This window comes from Parambassis ranga, chromosome 24, assembly GCF_900634625.1.
Source record: "Parambassis ranga chromosome 24, fParRan2.1, whole genome shotgun sequence".
Lineage (NCBI taxonomy): Eukaryota > Metazoa > Chordata > Actinopteri > Ambassidae > Parambassis > Parambassis ranga.
The window spans coordinates 11176385-11199454 of record NC_041043.1 but is presented as its reverse complement, the minus strand read 5'-3'; the positions used below and the strand labels follow the sequence as shown (position 1 = coordinate 11199454).

The 23070-nt window shown below is 42.9% G+C and overlaps 2 protein-coding genes across 2 annotated transcripts; both read right to left on the bottom strand.

Moving 5' to 3' along the window:
- Positions 1-1230: 1230 nt before the first annotated feature.
- Positions 1231-4084, bottom strand: sox7 (SRY-box transcription factor 7). Its single transcript, XM_028398098.1, has 2 exons — positions 3853-4084; positions 1231-3044 (listed from the first exon to the last, which is right to left on the bottom strand). The coding sequence occupies exons 1-2, from the start codon at positions 4082-4084 to the stop codon at positions 2068-2070; spliced, it is 1209 nt and encodes a 402-aa protein (XP_028253899.1). The 3' UTR covers positions 1231-2067.
- Positions 4085-6171: 2087 nt separating this feature from the next.
- On the bottom strand, positions 6172-22600 carry pinx1 (PIN2 (TERF1) interacting telomerase inhibitor 1). The gene is made up of 7 exons (XM_028398119.1): positions 22555-22600; positions 21848-21957; positions 21658-21750; positions 21350-21431; positions 20875-20967; positions 16986-17071; positions 6172-7464 (listed from the first exon to the last, which is right to left on the bottom strand). Exons 1-7 carry the CDS (start codon positions 22571-22573, stop codon positions 6784-6786), a joined length of 1164 nt encoding a protein of 387 aa, XP_028253920.1. The 5' UTR covers positions 22574-22600; the 3' UTR covers positions 6172-6783.
- Between the last annotated feature and the right edge of the window lie 470 nt (positions 22601-23070).

The window sequence follows — 23070 nt, the reverse complement described above, 5'->3', positions numbered from 1 at the left end:
CTTTACCAAGGGAGTCTGCAGCACTATGAGCTAACCCCTGACAACTCTGGGGCCAACGCCCCCCCACTAAAGACTTCTTTTTTCACCCTGAGCGCCTGGGGGCACCACTGGGTCCGGCTCCCACATCCAAAATATGGTCACACTCAAATAGGCCCTCTAAACCCTGCAGGCACAAAAAGGGGGTAATGATCTAACCTCAAAGAAATGAGACTGCTACATGATGAATGTTGTCATACTAGTCAGTTTAAGGTGTGTCAGAAACACACAATTCTGCTAACGATAAAGGTCATATTTATTACACATGTGTGTCAGAATGAGAGGGGCCTGGTTTGGGTCATCGTTGTGTACATTTGTGCACTTGTGTCTTCATGTTCAAGGTACAATAGGCCAGGTTGACAAAACCTCTCCTGAAAAATGGTGGATAAGTAAAAGACGGGTAAGTAAGATGCTAATCAGTGTAGCAGTGTTTCCTCCCGCTCGCTGAACAGCGGGTTCCCTTCCCTCACTCTGGCTCTTTAATGCAGGGCCCAGGCAGGCCCAAACATCCTGACGGAGAGAGGCTTTTCCCTTATCAGTCAGGAAACACCGCTCCTCCGCCACATCCTCTTTACAAGAAGCACGACTCAACCATTCCCAAAAAATGCAGGAAGACCAGCCAGACTCCAGGATTTGTCAAAAGCCCCCTGAATTCCTTTTATCGAAAAAAGAAAAAAAAAATTCAAGAGAGAGTGAGAAAGGGAGGAGTTGATAGAGAGAGAGAGAGAGAGAGAGAGGAGGTGGAGGGGTGGGTGGGGGGAGAAAACTGAAGAGGGTGTAAAGCAGTCAACGAGGCCCCGGAATTGAATTTTTTTTTATTTATTTTTGCACAGATTATGAAAGGTCTGCATCAGCAAGATATAACGCGGGGTGAGGAGGTGGGGGTGGAAGAGGTTGTGGTAGTTGGTGGGGGGGTCCAGCGTGCCTAAGAATGGCACCCAGAATAAGACTCTGGGAATAAAAAAAAACAAAGGACAGTGGAGATGGAGGCGGGCGGTGACGACGACTGCGCCTGTTTTTACACTAATCCCTCTGAACCGCGATGAAATGAAAACGAGAGGAGAAGACGGAGGAAGAAGATGATGGAGGGTGGAAAAAGCCAGCATGGGCCTGAAAGAGGGGGTTAAAAAAACTCAAATGTAAGACTTTTACAAGTCTCACACACAGCTTTCCCCCCAGAAATATGCATGAAAATGATCATAAAGTAGCATTTATTATATTTATTGAGGAATCTAATTGTATTAAATGGGTGTTATGCTACAACTTCACCTTTACCAGTGTTTTCCTGTTAGGTAGGTGTAACAATGAAATGTAGTAACTGCATTAATATAAAAAAAATTGACATTTATTTTAAATTACTGTCTTTCACAAACCTAAATCAGCATACAGTTATAGTTACCATTATTATTTTCCATCAGAGAGGTTGATTATATATTATTAGGTAAGAAGTATAAACGAATATCTTTCTTCTTTATACACCACTTTGTTAAATTGCATAAGAAATGTCCAACTAAAACCTCATTCAATAACATCTACTGAGGTAAGACTCCCAAACCAATGAGAGCAAAAAAAACATAGAATACAAACATTCGAATGGAAAGCGTTGATAACAGCATTACAGGTAGCATTTATGCAAAAAACACCAACTTAAATTAGCTGCTAAGGGAGCATCTGTACATGCCTCGGTGGTGACAGTGACATTTACAAGAGGACAAACGAGTCTTTCACGATTGTTCAACTGGTTTAGAAATTTCATGACAGCTGGAGGTGGCATACTATAGTATTTTGTGTCTGCATCCCTGAGGTGTCCATCTCCTTTTCTGTATATTCCTCCATTTTGTTCTTTGTTCTTTCCTCGGCTTCCAGACAATCATATTGCTCAGTTCATCTTCTGATCGTGGTCGGATGAAGTTACCCATAGATGCTGAAGAGGGATCATCCAATCAGCGCCTATGTGCAACATCATTGTTAATATTTCTTCATCCATCTCAATTCTCGCCTCTGATCAGTCATATGTGTAACTAGGCGCTCTTATGAGATGCCGTAGTTGTTGTAGTAGGCCGCCGTTGCGTCCGCAAGCACAGAAATCAGGCTGGTTTCTGTGGTGCTGCTGGGACAAGCGGCGGCGGAGGCGGCTGGTGTCACCTGGATGTGTCCTGTGACAGTCATGCTGCCGCCCTGATCCGGGTGGTACCCGTTCCCAGTGGAGTTCAGGTACTGGTCAAACTCATTGCGGTCCACCTCACCTAGAAGCTCTGCCTGGCTCAGCTGGTCTAAAGACTCCAGGTGACCCTGTGTCTCTGGTGGAGGCGACAGCTGACCCAGGTGACCCTGGTGGAGTCCATGGTGAAGTTGGTGGAAAGGTGAAGAACCGTAGTAAGAAGACATGGGAGGCCCAGAGATCAGTCCACCGCCGCCTCCGGTTTGGGACATGTGAGGGATGTGACCTAAGTGCGTGCCACCACAGTGGATTTGGGTCTGAGTGTAGTCAGTGTGGTACGGAGGCGGGCTGCCCATGTGTGTCTGACTCTGGTGGTGTTCATCTGGACAGGACGCTGAAGAAGAGCAGGAACTACCAGACGTGGAGTAATAAGTGGGGGGAACGTGCTCGTGGTCCACAGCATCTAAGGGGGACATCTCAGGAGGAGTGGGCAGGCCGTAGGGGTAGGTGTCAAAGCTGCTGTTGGACCCGGCTGGATCTCTAAAGGTTCTGACGCTGGGCAGAGCAGGGCTGGAGCGGGCAAACCCGCTGACTCCATTGGGGCTGCCCTCGTCTTTGTCCAGAGGGTGACAGAGGGCCCGTTGATCGGACATGGCGCCGTGGTCAGGAGCCAGACCGCTCAGGAGGAAACCAGGATCCACCCGCTTGCAGATGCGTTTAAGCTGTTTCTTCCGGCGAGGGCGATACTTGTAGTTGGGGTAGTCCTGCATGTGCTGCACCCGGAGCCTCTCTGCTTCCTCCACGTAGGGCCTCTTCTGAGGGGGAGTTAGGGCCTTCCAGGATTTGCCTGCATTCAGAGAGAATAAAAGAATTCTCAAATTTAACTAAAGCTCTGTTACACAACAAACTACAGACTGATCCTAAATTTCATGTATTTTATTTTGTATTTATATCACATTAATAAAAAAACTCAACATATTTTCCTCACAAAACCAGTCCTACAACTACAAATAAAATATCTGTTTATCATCATTTACAAAGATTTACTAACATTAAAAATACCAGACCAATTAAAACGTTGACATGCTTTAAAACAAATTAAAATGCTGTGTTTTATCAAAGGTATTGCAATTTAGTCCAATCTTTTCCCGTGCATTTAAATAAAGTTTATTCAAAGTTTTTACATTTTTAAATGTCGTTATAATGTAAAAGTATTTTAGAAACTTATCTAAAACTGGAAGAAAATGTTAGAATTGAGTAAAAGACGACTTCCGCTTTGCGCATTTTCCAGATCCATCCTCAATCCAAACAGACCCAATACAACACAGAAAGATGTTTTTGTTCTTTCCTGTTTTATTCTTAACATCTAACAATTCTTTCAGGAAAACAAGTAACAGTAATTCAGAGGTTTAGAGGTTTTAACAACAAGAATCATTTACTTTGTGAAACTTAATCAGCAGCGATTAAAATGCTTTCTTTTTAATTTTATGTAACTTTTGGCGTTACACCTTAAAAAGTTGAGACCAGAGGAGAAGGCCCGAGGAGAATTAGTTCAGTCAGAATAATAATAATAATAATAATAATAATAATAATAATACCAATAATACTAATAATAATAGTAATAATGTTTTGAAAAACTTTCAAACTTTTCTTACCCAACATTTTGCTGAGCTCGGCATTGTGCAGGTCCGGGTTTTGAACCGCCAGCCGTTTGCGCTCGTCTTTGGCCCACACCATGAACGCGTTCATGGGCCGTCTGATCCGCGGCTCGGGCGCCTTGTCCACAGGAGTCCTGTGTGTGCCATGTCCGTCGGGCATGTCTCCATCTCCTGGAGGACACTCGAAGGACTCGGGCCACGACGAGTACGCGCTGATGAGGGCAGCCATCTGCGCGCTCTCTCTCTCTCTCCTCTCCAGAAGTTAAAGATGCGCGTCTGACTCTCTGTCACAAGTTGCGCTCTGAAAACCTACAAAACTTATTTTAACAAAAAATCCAGAGGTGCTTCACTGACTGCAGTCAAATGTCAATGCAGGATTTAGGAGAAATGAGCACAGGCAGCGGCTCCTCCTCGTGAATTATGATTCGGTCTTTCCTGGTGGATGGGGGGAAGCGCTTTATATTTGAGGAGCAGGTTCCAGGAGAAACCCCGGAGGACTCTCGGCTCCTCCTTGATTTCAAGTTGAGCCCCGTGAAAGGAAGAGAGAGAGAAGAGAGAGCAACATTTCAACACTGCGAACTCCTAACTGGCCCCACAACAAAACAACACTTTCCTCTGACAGATAACCACACATCTGTTTTTAATACAACAATTTAGGATTCATTTAGCTACTTATCACCATGGAAACAGCACACCAAACCAAAGAAAGGAAAGCAGTGATGTCAAACTGATTTTGCAACTCTATTTCTCTCCAAACCTACCAAACCTGTTTGGTAGTCAATGACACCAAAGCTCACCAGTTCAGTGACGTTTTTAGTTTTTCCACTGAACTCTATGTGTGCTGTACATATTAAGGAAACAAAACCAAAGCAGAAACTCTTCCTATTCCTAATATTATACCATTTTTTTTTTACATTTACTTCTCAGTCCAAAAGCGTTTTGTGTTTTTCAACAGTTTGAAACCTCTAAAATCACCAAACACACACTACAAACAAATCAGTTTCCTCTTGTGGCCAGAAGCTGGTGCATATCAAATCCAGGAGTTCCTGTTGACAGGATACTTTCAGGCTGCAGCCATGGAGTAGCTCACACACTCTCTCACCCTCACACACACACACACACACAGAGGATTTGAATAGACAGGGAATAAAGCTGAATATTCTGCCTAAGTGTTTTAAGTCAACATGGATCTTGCAATCCACCTCTTTTGCACTGTGGCGCCTACAAACCCTTCAAAGTGAAGTGTCAGCTCCAGCTTTGTGTGAAACTTACCCCACACAGGAACAGGATACGACACCTGAAGCCACAGATTGTGCGTGGTGCAGGCACATCAGTGATATATAGGGCCACACTTCCTCTTGCCATTCTGACATGGGCCACGCTGATGCGGTGGTGAAAGTCAGCAAATTAGTGTATGAGGTGAAGGAAGCATGCACTCAGGTACCAGACAGTCAAGACAACGTGTGGGAATCTCACATCTTATGTACAATTTGAAATTAAGATTGTAGGAGCTCATAGTTGGGGGTCTGCGGGATGACTAATAGCTCTATGTGTTAACCGCTGTGTGGGCGCAGAGCTGTATCAGCCTGCTGTTGTTCAGCCTTTCAGTGTAAAAGACATGGGACTAACTAAAGGATGTGAGTGTACACACAGGACGGCGTATGAATGGATTCATGTGTAATAACACAGCTTAGTGTGATTGTTACCTCCTTAATGTCATGGATGACCTGCTGCCGTCTGAGTGTTTTAACATTCAAAATAACAATAAGCTTCTTTTTTGTGCACACATAAGTAATGTATAACAAATAATAATCTGAATTAAAAGGAAAAAATATTCAAATTTTTCAAGGTTATTTTCAAGAAAGCTTCCTCAACTCTTCTGAATTATTGTGGTGTACGATGACAAAAACATCCTCACACCTGAGATGTTTGGAGCAGCAGTCAGGCTCTTGGTCAACAGATGACATTTGAGCCCGACTACTACTTGGGTATTTCATGACATACAAGCTCAAAATAATGACAAGGAATGCTGCTGTAGTTTCCCTTTTCCTGCTTTGACTCATACTAAGACAACAAGGGTGGCTCATGAAGAGGCTGCCTGTCCAGTTAAAGAAGCTTGCTTCTATAACACGTCACAAGTGGAAAAGGTGACTGAAGGCGTCTATGAGGAAATCTACTTGGAATTGCTTAGAATTACCTCTGTGTGAGGAGAAGCTTACACACAAAGCTTACTAAAATAAACTCTTCATATTTTCTTTTTCTTTTTTTAAATCACCTAAATGTAGCTGCACATGTGAAGAAAGGAACAGACACGAGTACAGATGCATTTGGATTTATTTTTAAAAAGATTCTGATCCAGGAGAGGCACCAAAGAGCTCGGACATTTCTAGAATGATCTGAGAGACTCCTGTTAGTGTTTACTTCCATTTGATTTACAAAACTGCCAACAATGGTCTCTGGGTCCCTTTAATCTACACCCAACAGAATTAAAAGTGAAATCTTGCAAGGATAACTGAATGCCTATCCATGGAAGACACTAAGAAATTTATATTGGTCAAAATTCATTAAAAACGGGATCAATTGCACAATTTGCTGTGATCAGTCCACTTTTCTAAAGGCTTGTAATATTGGATACTTTAAGGGAAATCACAGCAATATTTAAATTCATAACTGGACCCCTTTTATTTTTATACAGAAAAGAAAAAAGCGAGTTCTAGATTTATTAGAAAATATGGTTATTAGGAGAATTATGTCAACTTCTGGTTAAAAATTAGAAGCTGTGTTGGCAGAAGTGTGAGTTAATTTCTTCAGCTTGTTTTAGCCGGATCAATAAACTTATCTGTATAGTAAATAAGCTAACTTGGTAGCACACCAGCCTTCCAGCATACACTGAAGCACAGGTGTGCAGAGGATTTAACCCCGTCTGCTCTACTCATGATGCTTCTTCTTCTTCTTCTTCTTCTTCTTGGATTTCTTCTCCTCATCTTTCACTTCACTGTCCACGTCCTCTGTGTGTTTCTTTTTCCGTTCATCCTCTGACTCTACAGTTTGAGTCTCGTTTGTCTCGTGTCCATTTACTAGCTCACTGTCTTTATGTTTTTTAGGCTTTTTCTTCTTAGATAGAGGAAGTTCTTCGCAGTCTGGCTCCAAACCAGAGGTGGAGCAAGAGTTATCAACTGCAGCATCTGTGTTTTCTGCCATTTTTCTTTTTTTCTTTTTCTTCTTGGAACGCTCTTCTTCCTGTTTCTCCTCAGTGTCTTCAAGGATGGGAGCGCTACACGTCTCTTCTTCTTCTTCTACTCCCACCTCATCCACAGCCTTTTTGTTCTTCTTCTTTTTCTTCTTCTTCTTTTCAGGCTCCTTTGTGTCATCACTGTTGCTGTGGACGGGGCTGACTTCATCAGACGGTCCTGATGTCTCTGTGGTCTCTGCCTCCACTGAGGATTCTGTTTTCTGGACCCCACGACTCTTCTTCAGCTGAGCCATTCGCTGTGCAAAATACTCCTGCATGGTGAGGTTACTTGTCACAGTCTTGGTGGCTGACTCTGTGTCCAACTCAGGAGTCCCATTCTCCTCAGCCTCGCCTTGAGAATCACTGCTGTTGCTCTCCTAGACAAAGACACAAATGAGAAGACAGAGTTAGATTAAACATTTTAAGAACATACACACACACACACACACACACAGAGACGGCACACAATGGTGAAGCTTAGATGAATGTCAATCACCAGGCAGAGATTACAGGCAGACTTTAAGTGAGTGAAAAGGTCCAAAATAGGATGTTAATGCAACAATAGGTGTTAAAGCATTAGAATAGAAACTGTCAACACATTCAGGACATTCACCATCTATTTCTTACAACACAGCTGTGTGTCTCTGCATGGTCAGCTCCTTCATTATCATCCTTATATAATGAACCCCTATCTGTGCTTCGTGAAAGCATTCTGACAAAGACACGGTGGAAGCACCAAGCACTCAGCAGCCATAATTTTATCTCTCTATATATTATCTATATGTCATTATCAAAACATTCTCAGACATATTTTTGCATTTCAGGGGTCCTCCCAGTGATGTTGTTGGGGCTCTTCATATGTCATGACTTTGTGATATGCGGCCGCTGCCTCTACAACATCATGTAGTTGCTTGCAGCAGGAAAAAAAACAAAAAAAGTAGGCCAAAAATCACCAGTGCTCATTCATTAGTTTGAGATAAACCAGCAGTCAAACTCATCTTTCTAACCTTAAGGCTCCACATGAAACAAGGCCAACTTCACAACTGTGAGGCACAACACGATCCACATTTTAACTCCGCAGCACGAAACAATTTGTCACCTCACCCCTGCGACCCATTTGTCTTCATTTTCCTAATGGCCTACTCAATGCATAATGATTTGTCCAGAAGAATACAGAAGCTCCTCTGGAGGATCACACTAAACAATACTGCCGCTGTGTGTATTACCTCAGACACGGTGAGGCGGACAGCATTTTTCAAAGCCTACAGATTAGAGATAAACACTGTGTTGTGTCAAGTCACCTCGTGCTTTGGCCTTTTCGCTTTCACATTCAGATTTCACTACTTTGGGCCTTTAGCGCTGATTGCGAGAGACAGGCTAACGGATGATCTGGTAGAACAATGAAGACATAGATGTGGGACATAAGCAGACTAAAATGCAGTGATGCTAACAGATACACGCTGTGCGCCCTTCAGTGCTATATGTACGTGTATATTAATTTGATTTCTTAGAATTTTTAAAGCCTCCAGGGATTTTTTTTAACCCTACAAGCTATTAGTCTTAGGCTCCTAAAAGTCCTTTCACAGTCGATACATTTTCATCGAGGGAGCGTCCATTGTCTTTGTGGCTTAATATATTGATTTGTATGGTAAGAAATGACTGCCCTGCATATTTACACAAAGCTACAGATTTTTCAGGGCTGACCAACTGACACACTCGAACTGTGACATAACCCTCATATATCTAAAAAACAAAAAGGCATTCAGATGGCCATGATGAGGTTAAATGACGATTCAGGGGTTCAGAACCAACACAAAGTTTTCCGCCACCTCAGACCTTCAGAAGAGAGAACCACAACTTCTAACAAGAGGGGGGGGGATAAGGCCCTTCAGGTGAGATGCCATTAAACAAAACTTTCCAACTTCCCAGAGAAAATCCATACTCCCTGTTACTGCACAATGGCATCATCTCTGCTTGGGAGAGAAGAGATGGGGCTCAGAGCTGACAGTGCCAAACAACATGTAACTGGGATTTGGGAAGATGGCTGGGGGCCACTTTAGAACTGCCTGTGAAATTACTCTCAGGAGAGGGAGAGGGTGAATGAGCGAGGGAAGAAAGAGGGGCGAGTGACTGAGGGAGAAACATCTTCTTCATCGTCAGGGAGTGGTGGCGTGAGCATGGTATGTGGTTCATCCTCACTGCCTGGGGATCTCTATTAGACTCTGATCCGACAGGAGGAGAAGTGCTGTGCTGAGCACAGGCTGGACACACACACACACACTCATACAGTATGGATATAGAGCTGCAACAGTCCAGTCAGCGTTACTGGCAGCCCTGGAGAGTTCTCTTGGCGTGGAGTGTTGAGGGCAACATGTTACCAAGAAACTACTCTGCAGTAATGTTTGAGATCTGGTTTCTCCATTTCCAGGTGTGTCCTTTTGTTCTGGCCTGTTATTACCAGTCATTACGTTTCTGCCATGTCATACAGTATGCAAGAACGGACATCCAACTGCCAATATTTCATAAATACTTCCTAATATTTATGAAATCACAAACTTCATTTCATACACTCCTGCATCTCATTTTTGATTAAATCTACTTTTCATGTGTGAAAGAAAGACATAATCTCTGCTTTAAAAAAGTGAGGCTCTCTCATTTGATGCAATTCGACCACAGAAAGCCATGATCTTGTGATCAGTGTTTATTTTTTAGAGGTAAGTATGGTTTCTCTACAACTGGACATCAACAGTGATTTATTTCGCCTGTTGTTATACACTAGACATGTTTTTTTCCTTGTAGTAGCTGACTAAAAATGAAATTTAAAACAAAAATACCTGCTATGCACATGCTACAACATCTTGCTAAAGCTTCAGAGTCAACAAATCATATAATTGCTGCAACCACGACTGAAAAAAAGGCAGGGCTGAGGATTGGGGGTTGAGGGTTGGAGAACACCTATATCAAGCCATGTCTACTCCTCCTCCTCCTCCTCCTCCTCTCCTACCAGACGCAGAACACCAGGAAAAGGATGCGCTCAATGCACTGTGTGCAGTTCTGAGATAAGGCTCCTTCAGCAGAGGAGCGGCCTGGCTGGCTATCGGGCCCTTCCTGCTCCACTCTCTCCCCTGGCGGGGGCTGGGGCTGGGCAGGGAACATAGGGAGGGTCCGCAGAGGGTCCCAGAGAAAAGGAGAGGGTGGGAAGACATTCAACAGGCCGCCTCCTTCAAGACACTCCAGTTCCATCTCTCACTGTTAATGTAGCCAATGGAAAGACATTGGCGAGACACGTGCCAAGGTGCCAGAATACCGAAGCCAACACATTCAGAGCGAGAGTCTATCAAGCAGGCAGAGAGAAGGTGGAGAAGATTCATTGTGCACGTGAAACTTTTCTCCCTAACATATTCCAGCAGAACAACTTTGTTCAGTTAATTTATTACCGATTAGCTCTGATGGTTTTGCAGTGCAAGCAAAGCCACTTTATGCCTCCTTATTTCTAAAGAGAGTAAAAAAAAGTGACTCAACACTTTTCAGGATGGCTTAATTAAAGCTTTTTTCTTTCTTTGATCCCTATCCAAGGGCTTTCACAGTGATCAGCCAACATTACTCACAGATGAAGTCAATAAAATTGAGTATGATTATGTTAGTGTGGAATATATCTGGTGGTTGGTGAGCAGTGTTATTTGAAAAAAAAACTGTAACATATTTGGGAGTAGCTCTGAGAAACAGGGCTTGTTGTTGAATTGTGCTTCCATTCAGTAGTGGCCCTCACATCAAGCAGGATTTTCATGAGTCAGAAATGCTGGAGAATTTGGAGGGATTTCTGAGTTTAGCGATGTCTGCATGTCCCTGTATTTATCAAAAGATGAATGATCCTGTTTGCAGAACAAGGGGACACACAGCTCCTGTGGTTTACAGGCCTAAACAACACAACTCTGCTGGATGTGCGCAGACGACAACATCCCGAAGATTCAGTGCTTTCCAAATAATCTGCTACTGGTGCTGTATACCACAGCACACATTGGCACCCAGAATTTATTTATTTATTTATTTTTGCATTTATAGGAATTAAACCCTGAGTGGTGTGTGTTTACTATCTTCTGAATAGTCAGAGAATGAAGCACCAGTTCTGTTGCAGGATTGAATATTAGCCTGTTTAATATCATGCTGCTCAATTTAAAGCAACATCAGTCAGCACATGTTCCAATAACTGAGACAGTCTGTTCATTTGTTTGCGATTCGGTCACTCACAGTACAACTGACTGTTGACTGTGATGGGTCATAACGATGGACTGGATCGCAGTGGCTAGCAAGAGACATACCGGATGTTTTAGGTAGCTCTGCTGCTGCAGTTTTTATCATCATATATATTCAACACACTGGTTTTGTAGCAGACCTGCTTTGATGCATAATGAACCTCACACATTTAATTTTTTTTGGTAAACAAAGCAAACAAAATTCAGATGAATCCAGAAAAAAAATACTTAACATTTTAAAACTGGTGCATACCTGAGCCAGATTAAGGGACACATGCTTCATTTTTTTCCACATCTGTATTCATCCATGTGTTAGTTTTCTTAAAAATGATTCAAACAGGTAAACATGAGTATTATGTGTGTAACTAAACACAGTTTCAAAGAGCCACCTACAGGCTCGTGTTAAATACGATTTGACAATGCAGCAGTTTCCTATTTATGTTAAAAAAAATGCCTGTTTGCATTACTTGCCGTTTTTTTTTTTTCTTCCCCCAATAATTTCTAGCCAATATCGGATTGGTCGGTAATTGCATGAGTGTGCCCTCATTGTCCTGCCACAATAATAAATTTGGTGATACTCGAGGTCTATGGATCAGGCCCTGATTAGCCAGCTGTCTCTCCCTGATGAGCACACAAGTCCAGTAGCCCATCGTTCATGAGGCTGACGTGGGCGGACACCAAAACAGGTGGATACCTTATTCCCTGCTAAATAAATTTATGCTTCGGTTGACAATATTTTTAAGTAATGTCCCCGTCTCATATGCGATTCCAATATTTATCTTCCTTTTCAGCAATTAAAAAAAAATATTTACACACATTTAAAGTCAAACAAGTTACACAAGTTAAAAACAATAAAACGATACTTTATAAGCACATTAAATGATGCACATTGGAGCTTCTGTAGTTTTACTAAAGCCATACCTTCTGTGTGTAAAGACAAAAAAAAACAAAAAAATTGGTTTTGAAAAATTGTGCACAACGCAAGAACGTTTATCATAAGTAACAAATGAAGACAACATTATGCATGCAGCGTGACTGCCCTGCGCTTGTTTAACATTGCAAACACTTGCCGACAATACCCCCCCTTACGAACATTGGGCCCCCCCCCCACCCCAACCCCTGGGAGAGAAGATACTGTGATTATTTTCCCCTGCTGTGATTTATTAGATTAAAGAGTCAGTGATTAAATGGTAGTCTGTGGGTGTAAACAGCCGAGAGGGCTGGAAATCTTTGGGCGGTTAGCTTTACCAGGCGGTAATTACCCCGGTCCCATGTATTATAGCTCAGGCCAGTAACTAAGAGACAGACACCCTCTTTTTTTCTTTTTTGTCCTGCGCTAATCTGTACGTGTCGGAGAGCTGGCATGGCCAGGAGGGAACAGTCTACAGAACTGCCAGGGAGGTAAGTGGCAAATGTGTGGGTGTGTGTGTGTGTGTGCACGTTGTCCGAGGCAAGGAGGGGAGGGAGTGACTTGGCGGGTCTTGATATTTTTCGGCGGCAGAAGTAAAAGGGCCCGTCAACAAATGCGCTCACGATAGGGAGCGTTTTTGCTCACGGCAATTAGATGTTATCTGAGAATGAATTAGAGCTCCCCAGCTTCACAATAGACCCTGCAGCCTGCATGAGAGCGCCGGCCCATTCAAACCACGGCAACCACACTGCAGCAACGCACGTTTACACACACAAAGGGGATGGCTCCCCTTTCAACAGATCAAGGCTGCAAGCTGATGGACAACTGAGGCTTAAAAGAAAATCTTGGCTTAGGTGATGTGATTCTATTTATACTGTCAGTTAAAGAATGCTGTATAAAAATAGCAAAAACAAAAAAATGTGCTATTAGAATACAGCTACATGAGCTAAGGAAACATTTTTAGTTTACCTTAAAATAAATAATAACTATATTTTTTATAACGTGGAAAAAGCCTGCTCCGATTACAACAAAAAAAAAAAATTGTAATGCTTCGTCTTCAACAACCAGCCCAGTGTTGGCACAGAAATAATCCCAGGTCTCTGTACTAATCTGTGAAACCTGTAGTAGACTTTGTAGACAATTTCTGCAACTAAAAGTAATTTTGCTTCTGCGCCGTCAGCAAAGTTTTACCGCTCGACTCCGCCCATCAGCTCCTCGGCGCCTTACTGACGCATCTGCCAAATGCTCAAGCCCCCCCTCAACCCATGCCGCTCCCCTGCCCCATATATTCCTCAACATGGTGGTATCGGGGGAGCCCCCGCTGACGCGCGATCCTTCATGTGGACGACGCGTGGGCAGGAATCACTTGCAACAGGTGCCACCCGACGAGGCCTGATCCTCGGCCCTTTGTGTCTGAGTGAGAGTGGGAGTGAGAAAGGCCGCAGGGGTCACGCTGACCCAGGATCAGGGCGCACCATGCCTACTGTCTGAGTGGAGGGTCAGACGTCAAAACAAGGCTTGGAACAAAATTATGCTCAGCCATTTTTCTTTCCTGACACTTAAAGGGAGTACACAACTAATGAATGACTTAATGTTGGAACTATTTTGGTGTGTGTAGCAGTTATAACGATCACAGCCATTAAAGGAAAATTTAATTTTCTTTTATATTATTTTGACAGTATAGACTCTTCAATCACATGCATGGGCAAATTATAGTTTTAAATATAAATTCAAGAAGTGGTTTAAATACAGGAACATTTTAAAATACAATAAAGATAAAACTAAAAAAAAAAATTTCAACACCCCCTCCCCTAAAAATACAAAAAGGTAGAGGAAAATGTAGGTGGAAAATAAAACTATGGCTTGTTTCCACCTTTCATCTGAGCTGGCGGCTTTAAAAAATGACTAACTTTTGTTGATGTATGAATCGGCGGGGAGTCTATTTATCAGCAGGCCCTCTGCGGTCGCCCGCTTGGGTCCCTCAAGTCACAAGCCGCGTCGCTCCCCTTTGACTGATTAATTAGCCAATCAGAGGACATTTTTCACTGGGCGGCAGAATGGTTTATTTCAGCTAATGCCGGGCTTTCGAGTTGAGGCCCGTTGGAGCCTCGTCGGCTCTTTCAGCCTGCCTGAGTGGCTGGGCAGAGGGGCAAGGGAGATAAATCAAGCTGGGCTGGCCCTCCATGTGGCTCCCCTAACTAAACCCCCTGAGGAGGGCATGGAGAGCAGGGGTGGTGGAGAAGGAGGAGGAAGGAGAGCAGGACGCAGGACGGCCAGGGGCACTGCTCGCCCGCCGATAAGCACAGGGAGCACAGGGCTGCCAAAGTGCCTTCATTTAGTAGTGGCCGGGGCTTTTTGATATCTCGGCAGAGAAAGCCTGTCGTTTGTCATGTGGTGAGTAATTGTGTTGAGGGGCACAAGAGGAGGCAGGAGATGGAGGGGGCTCGTGAGCGTGGGATGGGTGATGGATAACAGAGGGCCAAGTAGATGGACAGGTGCTACACCACAACTCTCCATAGTCAGGTAGTGTAAATAATGGTTGTAGGCATACATTTTCAGGTGGATACACAGTAAAAAATGAGGTTGTTGCTGAAATTATAGTCACTGTAGTAAATAAATAGCCTTTATTTAACAAAATAAATAATCTTGCACCAGTAAAATGTCTATTATTTAATAAACAGATTATAGGTGTGGGTGCTCCTGCATTCAAACACATAATAAATTAAAATTTAAAATGTGAAATAATTAATGTTTAACTTGATAAAGGGGTATCAACCTAAAAGGAGCTCTGTTGTGAGAACAAGAGGTTCACATCTAAAATTAAATATTCTTTTCATATGTTCTCATATTTTCTTTTCATCGCATCCAGGGCTGCCTTTGATGAACAGAGGCATGTGGGACAGCTGAATGTGTGTCCCTGCTTGTCGGCCTTTTCAGGGAGCGTTGTGAGCAGCGATAAGAGGCGAGCAGGAAGCACATCACTGCGGAGGAAGGAAAACACCAGCAGTGGGGGACTGGTGGAAGGGAGGCTGGAGAGACAGCAGTGGGTGGTGGGTGAAGTGCTGGAAGATTCATGAGGGGGATGGAGGGCATGTCTGGAAAGGGCGCTCCAGATTTGGTCAAGTCTCATGGCCTCACTTTGTCAGCATGCAGATATGTGATAATGTGCTGGGGAGCAGTTTGTGTAAGCCCCTTCAAGTCAAGCTCCAGCACCAAAACAAAGCCCCCAGAGTTAATAAAGTCAATATTTAGGAATTCAGCTCAGAGCGTCTCACTATATCGGGCCCTAAACACTGATCAGTGAGAGCCGAGGGTCACTGGCAGAGTCACAGACACACTCGTAGGACACTCAAGAGATCCGGCAAAATGCCTACAGCTTGATTGGTCCATCACCCACTTCTACCTCTACCCAGCAACCTGAGATGTTGCTGGGCTTCTACACAAGGCCTCATGGGAAGCCATTGTAATTGTGCTCAGTGTTTTCGATATGGTCAATGCTGTCCCTCCTGGCTGTAAAACAACAACCCATAACCAAACGATCAGGGAGAATATTATGGTGTGTATTGCTTGCATTTCCAATGTTAATCAGCTAGGGAGCAGCTGCCATTGTGATGTTATGGCTCAGCACCTACAGGGGGAATAGAGAAGGGGTTTTTTTCTGTACAATTTATGGATTTTTAAGATGCCAATTTCTTCAAGCCAACCGCTTGAGATAAACACAGGAAGCCAACAGGAGGCTTCGCAGTGTCTTAAGAGTCCAAAAGGAAGATAAGTCATTGTCCTCCTGGCTCTGCACTGAGTCAGTCAAACTTCTGACAACAAAAACTTGTTTAATAATACACCAAGGTATAAGTACATGCAAAATCTTGAAATAAACTGGTCGTCAATCTTTGTTAAAAATTGTATTTAAAAGCTAAGTGGAGGGCTTCCTGTGATTTTAATATATGCTTTTTTTCTACCGAGTGAAACTGATGATAACAACTCATCTGAAGTCAACACATTCGTAACTTAAAGGTGACCTTAGCTGGCCAAAGGTTTTAAGTGCACCCGAGATGCAACTTTGAGCCTGTAAGCTATGCTTCAAAAGCATGAGAAGAAGCCTAAACGCCAAACCGCAAAGTGACATTTAAAAGTGACCAAGCAGTGGTGCCATGAGCAAACTGAGAACTTTTTTTTTTGCAAGGGTCATCATTACAGAATCCTGCACACATCACCGCAATTTGGATTTTCCTTTAATAAAGCCCACTGGCACACTTAACTCCCTGATGTAACGCTCCAAGACAGGAGTGGAGAGAAAAAAGGGGGAGTGTGAAGGAGAGGAGTAGAGGGTAAGAGTGCAAATCCTTTAACTGGATTTAGGTGCTCTTGCCACCTACAGTGGCCTGTTGGCAGTGTTAAAGCTGCATGCTGTGAAACGGCTAATCTAGGGCCACGGGCTGCTCGGGCCCTGTAGAGAAGCAGAAGGATCGCATGATGCAGGAGCAACCGATGGAGGTATCAGCACCAATGGTCATTTGTAATTACCAAGAAAGAGACCGATAAGCTTATGCCACCTGGCCAATGGTATGCCATCGCCTCCAACACACTTGACTGACTGGGTGGAGGAAGATCAGAGGCCTGCCGGCTTAAGTATACGTACATACAGTTAGAATAAGAATAACTTACCGATGAAAACGTGATTAAATAAAAAAAAACCTAAATATAAACCTATATATTTGAGTGTAAAAAGTCTTACTTGCTCTTGGTCTTTGGTCTCAGATTTTGCCCTCTTTCCAAAGATACAGTTCAGGTCTGTTTCACTGCGGGAGGACAGGTCCTTTCCTAGAAAATAATAAAATAATTTAAAACTGTCTGTCTTCTGGTTTATCCCTCTGGATCAAGGATATAATGACAAAACAGCTCTGACATACAATCATACAATCACATTTTTAAAACACAGATAAGAAAATATGTGTAAAGGAAATGTTCTTTTTTTCCCCCCAAACAACATGTATTGGTTGCAGTTGAAAGCATGAATGTGTGTGTATGTGGTAACTGAGCAAAGAAAGGGGAGCTTTGCGTGGTTTGCTTCTTGCTGCAGGGATAAAACGGCAAAGAAAAATAAACTGACGGACAAGGTCTGCCACGCCACGCCTCCGGATTCCCATTTTCAAGCCAGGCCTCAAAGACTCCTGAAGCACACAGCCGCCCGTCTCAAGCCTGAGTTCTGTTCGTACAGCTGCATCCTCTTCCTTCAGCAGGACTCTGATAACATGTAGTTATTTATTGCTTTTAAACCTCTATCTCCCCTACGCTTGGCTTTGAAAGCCACTGCACATGCAGGTCTAAGAAGCAAAACCAAGAAAGCATGTTGAAAAATACAATAAATGAGAAGGTGGAGGGAGGGCTGCTGTGTTTGTCACAGTGAACTTAGGTCAGACTTAAAGTTATGCCCAATCTGACCTTTCCACCGTTTCGACGAGGAAGTACCTGTCATAATTTTCAGGCTTTCAGGTGAAAGTGCAAAAAACAATGTTGTGATAAAAAGAAGCTTATCCCTACTTTTCCCATTCAAAAGGCGGCCATTAAGGCACAGACGCTGCTAACGTGCTGTGGAAAGTGTTATGTTGTTTCCAAGGTCACAGTTGGAATGGCAACAATTGACAGAAAGCTGGTCAAACTACTTACAGATCACATACGCTACATAAAATATACATATGAGCAAAGGGAGAATGGGGGATGTCCAGTGTGGGTAGATGTGATTAATCCTTTTTATATAGCTGGTTACGTTCTGTCACTTCTCACGTCTTATATGCCAAAATCTGTTTTGTTAAAAGCTTAAAGCTGCAATGAAGCCACCACACAGTAGTGGACGGAGCTGTAGTTAAATTCTGCATCAGCCACCCTTGCTGCCATGACAGGTGATAGATGGAGGCAGCAATTAAAACTGGGTTACTGTTTTATGCTGTGGGCCCTGGACCTAAGCAGCGGAGATTTTGGTGCCTTTCCCCACAAACAAAGGCCATCAATCCTCAGTGCTGGCAAAGAGGGAGCCGGCATGAGCAGGATATCAATAAAAAGAAGCAGGGAGAGAGCAAGGAGGTGCAAGGAGAGGAAGAGCTAGGCAGCCGGATGGTGCGATGCTACCGAGTTCTCGATATGAATATAATGGTATATTAGGTCATCTACCATCAGAAGTTAAGACTTTTGGAGTTCACAGTCTACGAGAGAACTATGAGAGTATTACCTGGACCGTTTCAACCTCTCATGTAACAAGCTTAGCAACTCTAAATCCATTACCAAGCCTTAACTTGGCAACAGCTTCACAGGGGGGGAGTCAGCATCAGAGCAGTCTGCGGAGGCATGCAAACAGGCGTGGCTGGTTATATGTTGCCAGGTAACTCTTTGATTACCCACGCCGACCTGCACCGCAAACTGGACAATCGCAACGGAAGGACAGTTGAAAAATATAGGCAAAGTTAAATGCTGTGCAAGTGTGAGAGGAGTATAAATAATGCAATCAATCAATTAAAAGTCATAAATATAAGTTGATGCCTGACAAATCGACTCAACTCTGAAGTTTTAAAGTGGTTGATGCACAGCGTCCTTTCTGTTGCATGACAACAGTCTGAGTAGAGGCAACTTAAAGCGGTGTTAAATTACAAAAGACAGTTGAATTGACAGGCTTAGTGCCAACAAAGCCATAAAATGGCTTAAGATTGAATTCCAGTGCAAACATCCCCACCTGCCAGCAGCCATAATCCACTCCCTCCTAACAGTAGGAGAAAATAAAAATACTAAACAGGAGCGGATGTCAAATGTAATGTACAGCAGGACTTTCCTTTGACCTTTACAAACAGCTGGCGGTGATAACAGAAAGGATCTCCTCAAATGGATTAGAACCTAAAGTCCCGTAGGATCAGACTTTATTAGTTGACAGCAGGTTGGAGTACAAGTGTGTCCTAATGCAAAGACGATAATTGGCAAAGGTTCAGTGTGCCTCGCAAATGTCCAGGGGTGAAAAAATAGACAAATGTGGTCGTCATTTGACCAAGCTTACTTTAGAGGGCATGAGAGGTGGACGTAACTACAGGTACAGACAGGCAAACACGGGTGTGTAGCTACTCAGCAACGTCTACTAGAGAGATGTGCAACAAGAAAGTGTAGCTGTGGAACAATGATCTACAGACTGATAAAGGGACGATGACAGCTAATAGGAAAAGGAATGGCACATTACTGGGATGGCTTGGCCATGCAAGGCTGCTAATGCATCTCAATCAGCAACTCTAAATGAAGATGTATTCCACTTGCCATGCCTTCATAGGACTACGTGTCTTACACAGATCTTTTGACGCTGATGTGAATCCACTCAAATTAAGGCTCAGACTCAGCGTTATACATTACTGTAGTTAATGCTAGGAACAAATCCTGAAAAAAAACATGCAACTCTCCAACAGTTTTACACTCTCCTTTAATATTGAATGGTCTCCCTGTGCTGTGCACTAATAATGTGCGATATGACTCATTTACAGTCACATCAGCAGAAATGGAGCAGAGGGCAAAAAATAGAGCATCTGGAGTGCTAAAAGGAAAAAAACAAAAAACAAGCATCATGTCCACGTTTCATTACTACGTGTCCCTTGTGCCGGTGCATCTTGTCTGTCAGGACAAAGGTCTTTTTCTGGCCCCTGCCAAATTAAGACCACAAAAACAGGGTGAGAGGGTCTGGGGGAGAGACTGAGTTCACGTTTTATCTACCGGGGTCATCTGACAGGTCACGGGAGGTGTTGTTTTTGGGGGGCTACTAAATGGACATGCCAGATGCCCCAAACAGGAAACAGGAAGCTGCTATTGAATGACGTAAAATATAAAAGGCTCTTCCAGGTGAGGCAAAAGTTAAGATATTGTTGCCAAGTATGATGACCTGATGAGGTTGATTTGGACGCAATGCCAAACAATTACAGATAATTATCTGAGCATATGTTCATAGCTGATATGCTGCATTCCTTCAAAATAAAAATACCTTCATCTTCAAACAGATTATGCAGTCATGAAACTATGCTGCATGCTCAGGTAAAGCAACTCAGCAGTAAAAAAAAAATGGGCAAGTAAAATCACTTTGGTCTTCCAGCAGTCCTGAATATTAAATTCCTCCTTGCGCCTATCAGTGTACTGGCCTTGACCAACAAATCTTAACTTCCTGACGTGTAAAAGAGTAATAAGAGGAGAGGGAAGAGTTATAAATAACCTCCCCCTGCGCTCACCGGGCCAACTGACCCAGCATTGGCCAAGAAAGCTCTGATCAGCGGCTGCGGTCTGGGACAAGTGCACAGAGCACAACAAGGGGTCAATGAGATTGTCTGTATGGTATGTGCATTAAAAAAAAGATTCACTGGTTTTATTGCCGCAGTTGACATCAGATCACTTTCTAGTGGACCAATTTGAACACATGGATTTTACTCTGTGATGAATAGAGAATCCCGCTGTTTGTTAAAAGACACGACAGATACAGTTTTACAGGTAATCAATGTAATGACTGCTGACAGTGAGAAAAAGCTGTGTGCACATTTAACATCTCCCTGAGCTATTTTTATCCTCCTCATCTCTGTTTACTGTTGGAAAGAAATGCCTCCATGCAAACCCACCTTTAGTGAACTTCATATAATGGACCCTTTTTCTGGAAGTCTTTGATTTCTCCTCCAAGCTGAAACCTTTCTGCTCATCTGTTGGAGTTTCTCCTGCAGGAAACCCCAGAAAACCATTTAGTCACAAATTAAAGATGTAGTAGAACACACCGAAACTCTGCAAACTCTCAAACATGTATGTAATAAACAAACAAAACAATATGTAATGAACACTTTGTTGTCTGAGAAAATGCTAGTGACAAGGTTTATTATTAGAGACAGTGACTATAGCCAGGTCTTTTGTCAATTGTTGCACTGTAGCTCCCCCTACTGGCCAGTGTGTCACCTCACTGACCAAACAAATGTCACACGACAACATAATCACTCAATCATTACTTGAATTATTCGGCATAGTTGACAACAACAAAATAAGCTGTGGTGCAAAATGCATCATACATATTTGCTATGCAGCTTAAGCTGGGCTTTGTGTACACACCACTGCTGTTGTTTTGACCATGGCAGTTGTTCAGCTGAGCAAGAAGGTCATTGAAGTCATCTTGGTGAGAAATCCACTTATCCTGTGTAAACAAAACATCAACACAACAGAAGTGAGAATCATTCTAGACAATAGGCACCTTTAAATGAAGACTTTGGAAAATGGTGCCGACAAAGACATCCATGCGGGGAATCCTGAGTTCTGAGTGACTCATATTTTTTATCTATTTTATCATCTTATTGAAACAAAAGTGTGGAAATAGCTCAATAACTGTAGCCTCAAACAAATACACAAGCTGCCACGCTTACCTCATGGCTGGCATTGGCTCCAAGCCCATAGCTGTTATTTTTAAGCTTTACTTTGATATGGTCAGTGGAGCCTTGCTCAGTCCTCCCCAGTCCCTGCAGATAAAAAGAAAACAATGCATAACTCATATGGTCACCAATTCCTCATTTTACCACCCATGTAAACAAACTAACGTTTATTGATCTCACTCACTTTGCCCTTAGACCAGCCCATTCGTTCCAGCATCTTCTGTCCAAATTTGGACTCATCCTTACTCCAGGCACTGTTCCTGGGGTCAACAGACCATTTCTGTTTCCTCCGGGCTGAGCACAGAGCAAACGTAACACTGTTATATAAATTATCATGTTGGCGAGAAACAAAACACACGTAGTACACAATACACAGTCGTATGAGTTACTGTAAACATGTTGCTTATACAGCAGAAGTGGTGCTATTTGCTTTCTGTTAGAATCCCCCATATAGATAGCAGCTAAATGAAGATAGCCTCACAAACACACAGCTGTCACCATGAAGAAAATCAAAGCAAACACCGTTTGACAGTCAAACACCGGCCATGCGTCAATCGATCAATTTATGAAAATTTGTTTTGAAGACAGCGACTGCAGATACTGAAAAAACATCAATCATTAACTGCAATACAATAACCAAGCGAGTTGATGACGAGAAAATGTAGTTAAAGATAAAGATAACACGTGTACACACACACAGGAGACAATGCTAATGCTAGCTAGCTACACGGAATACTTTGTACAGGTAGACTCACTAAACACATTCGAAGAGAAATGTTAAAACACTTGTTAACTGCGGACTTTTAAAAAAGTAAATTACTGAATAGAAGTGTTGTGACCACATTAGAAAAAGAAGTTATGCCTTAAAAACTCTGGAACAAATGTACATACGCTCAGCAAGCATGGACATCCTGGGGTCCTTAAGCTGACTGACGTCACTGCAAGAGGCGTCTTAGAAAAACGCCTGAACAAAATGTGACCATAGTGGTTGCTGGACCGTAAAGGCTTAATTTTCTCGCTTTAATTCTTTATTTTAAGCCACTATAATGGAAATGAAACATTTTCGGTCACTACTACCTGTGAATGAAACGCCGGAAGTCAGTTTTATTAGTAATGCTGTAATGATATTGATTTTAATATTACAACAGTGCCATCGCGTGGCCACTTCTACAACCTACAAGGATTTTAAAGCTTCCCCTCTTCAGCATGGTCTCAAGCAGACTCCCTACCAAAACATTGCTCAGCAGGCTGCATCTGCCTATTATTATTATATATATATATATATATGACCTTATATATGACATTATACATATGACCTGCCCGATTTCCCTTTAAAATTACATTTATGTTTAGTAGCCAAACACAGACCTACAGAAAACATGACTAAGCTGATAAGGGGTCAAAATG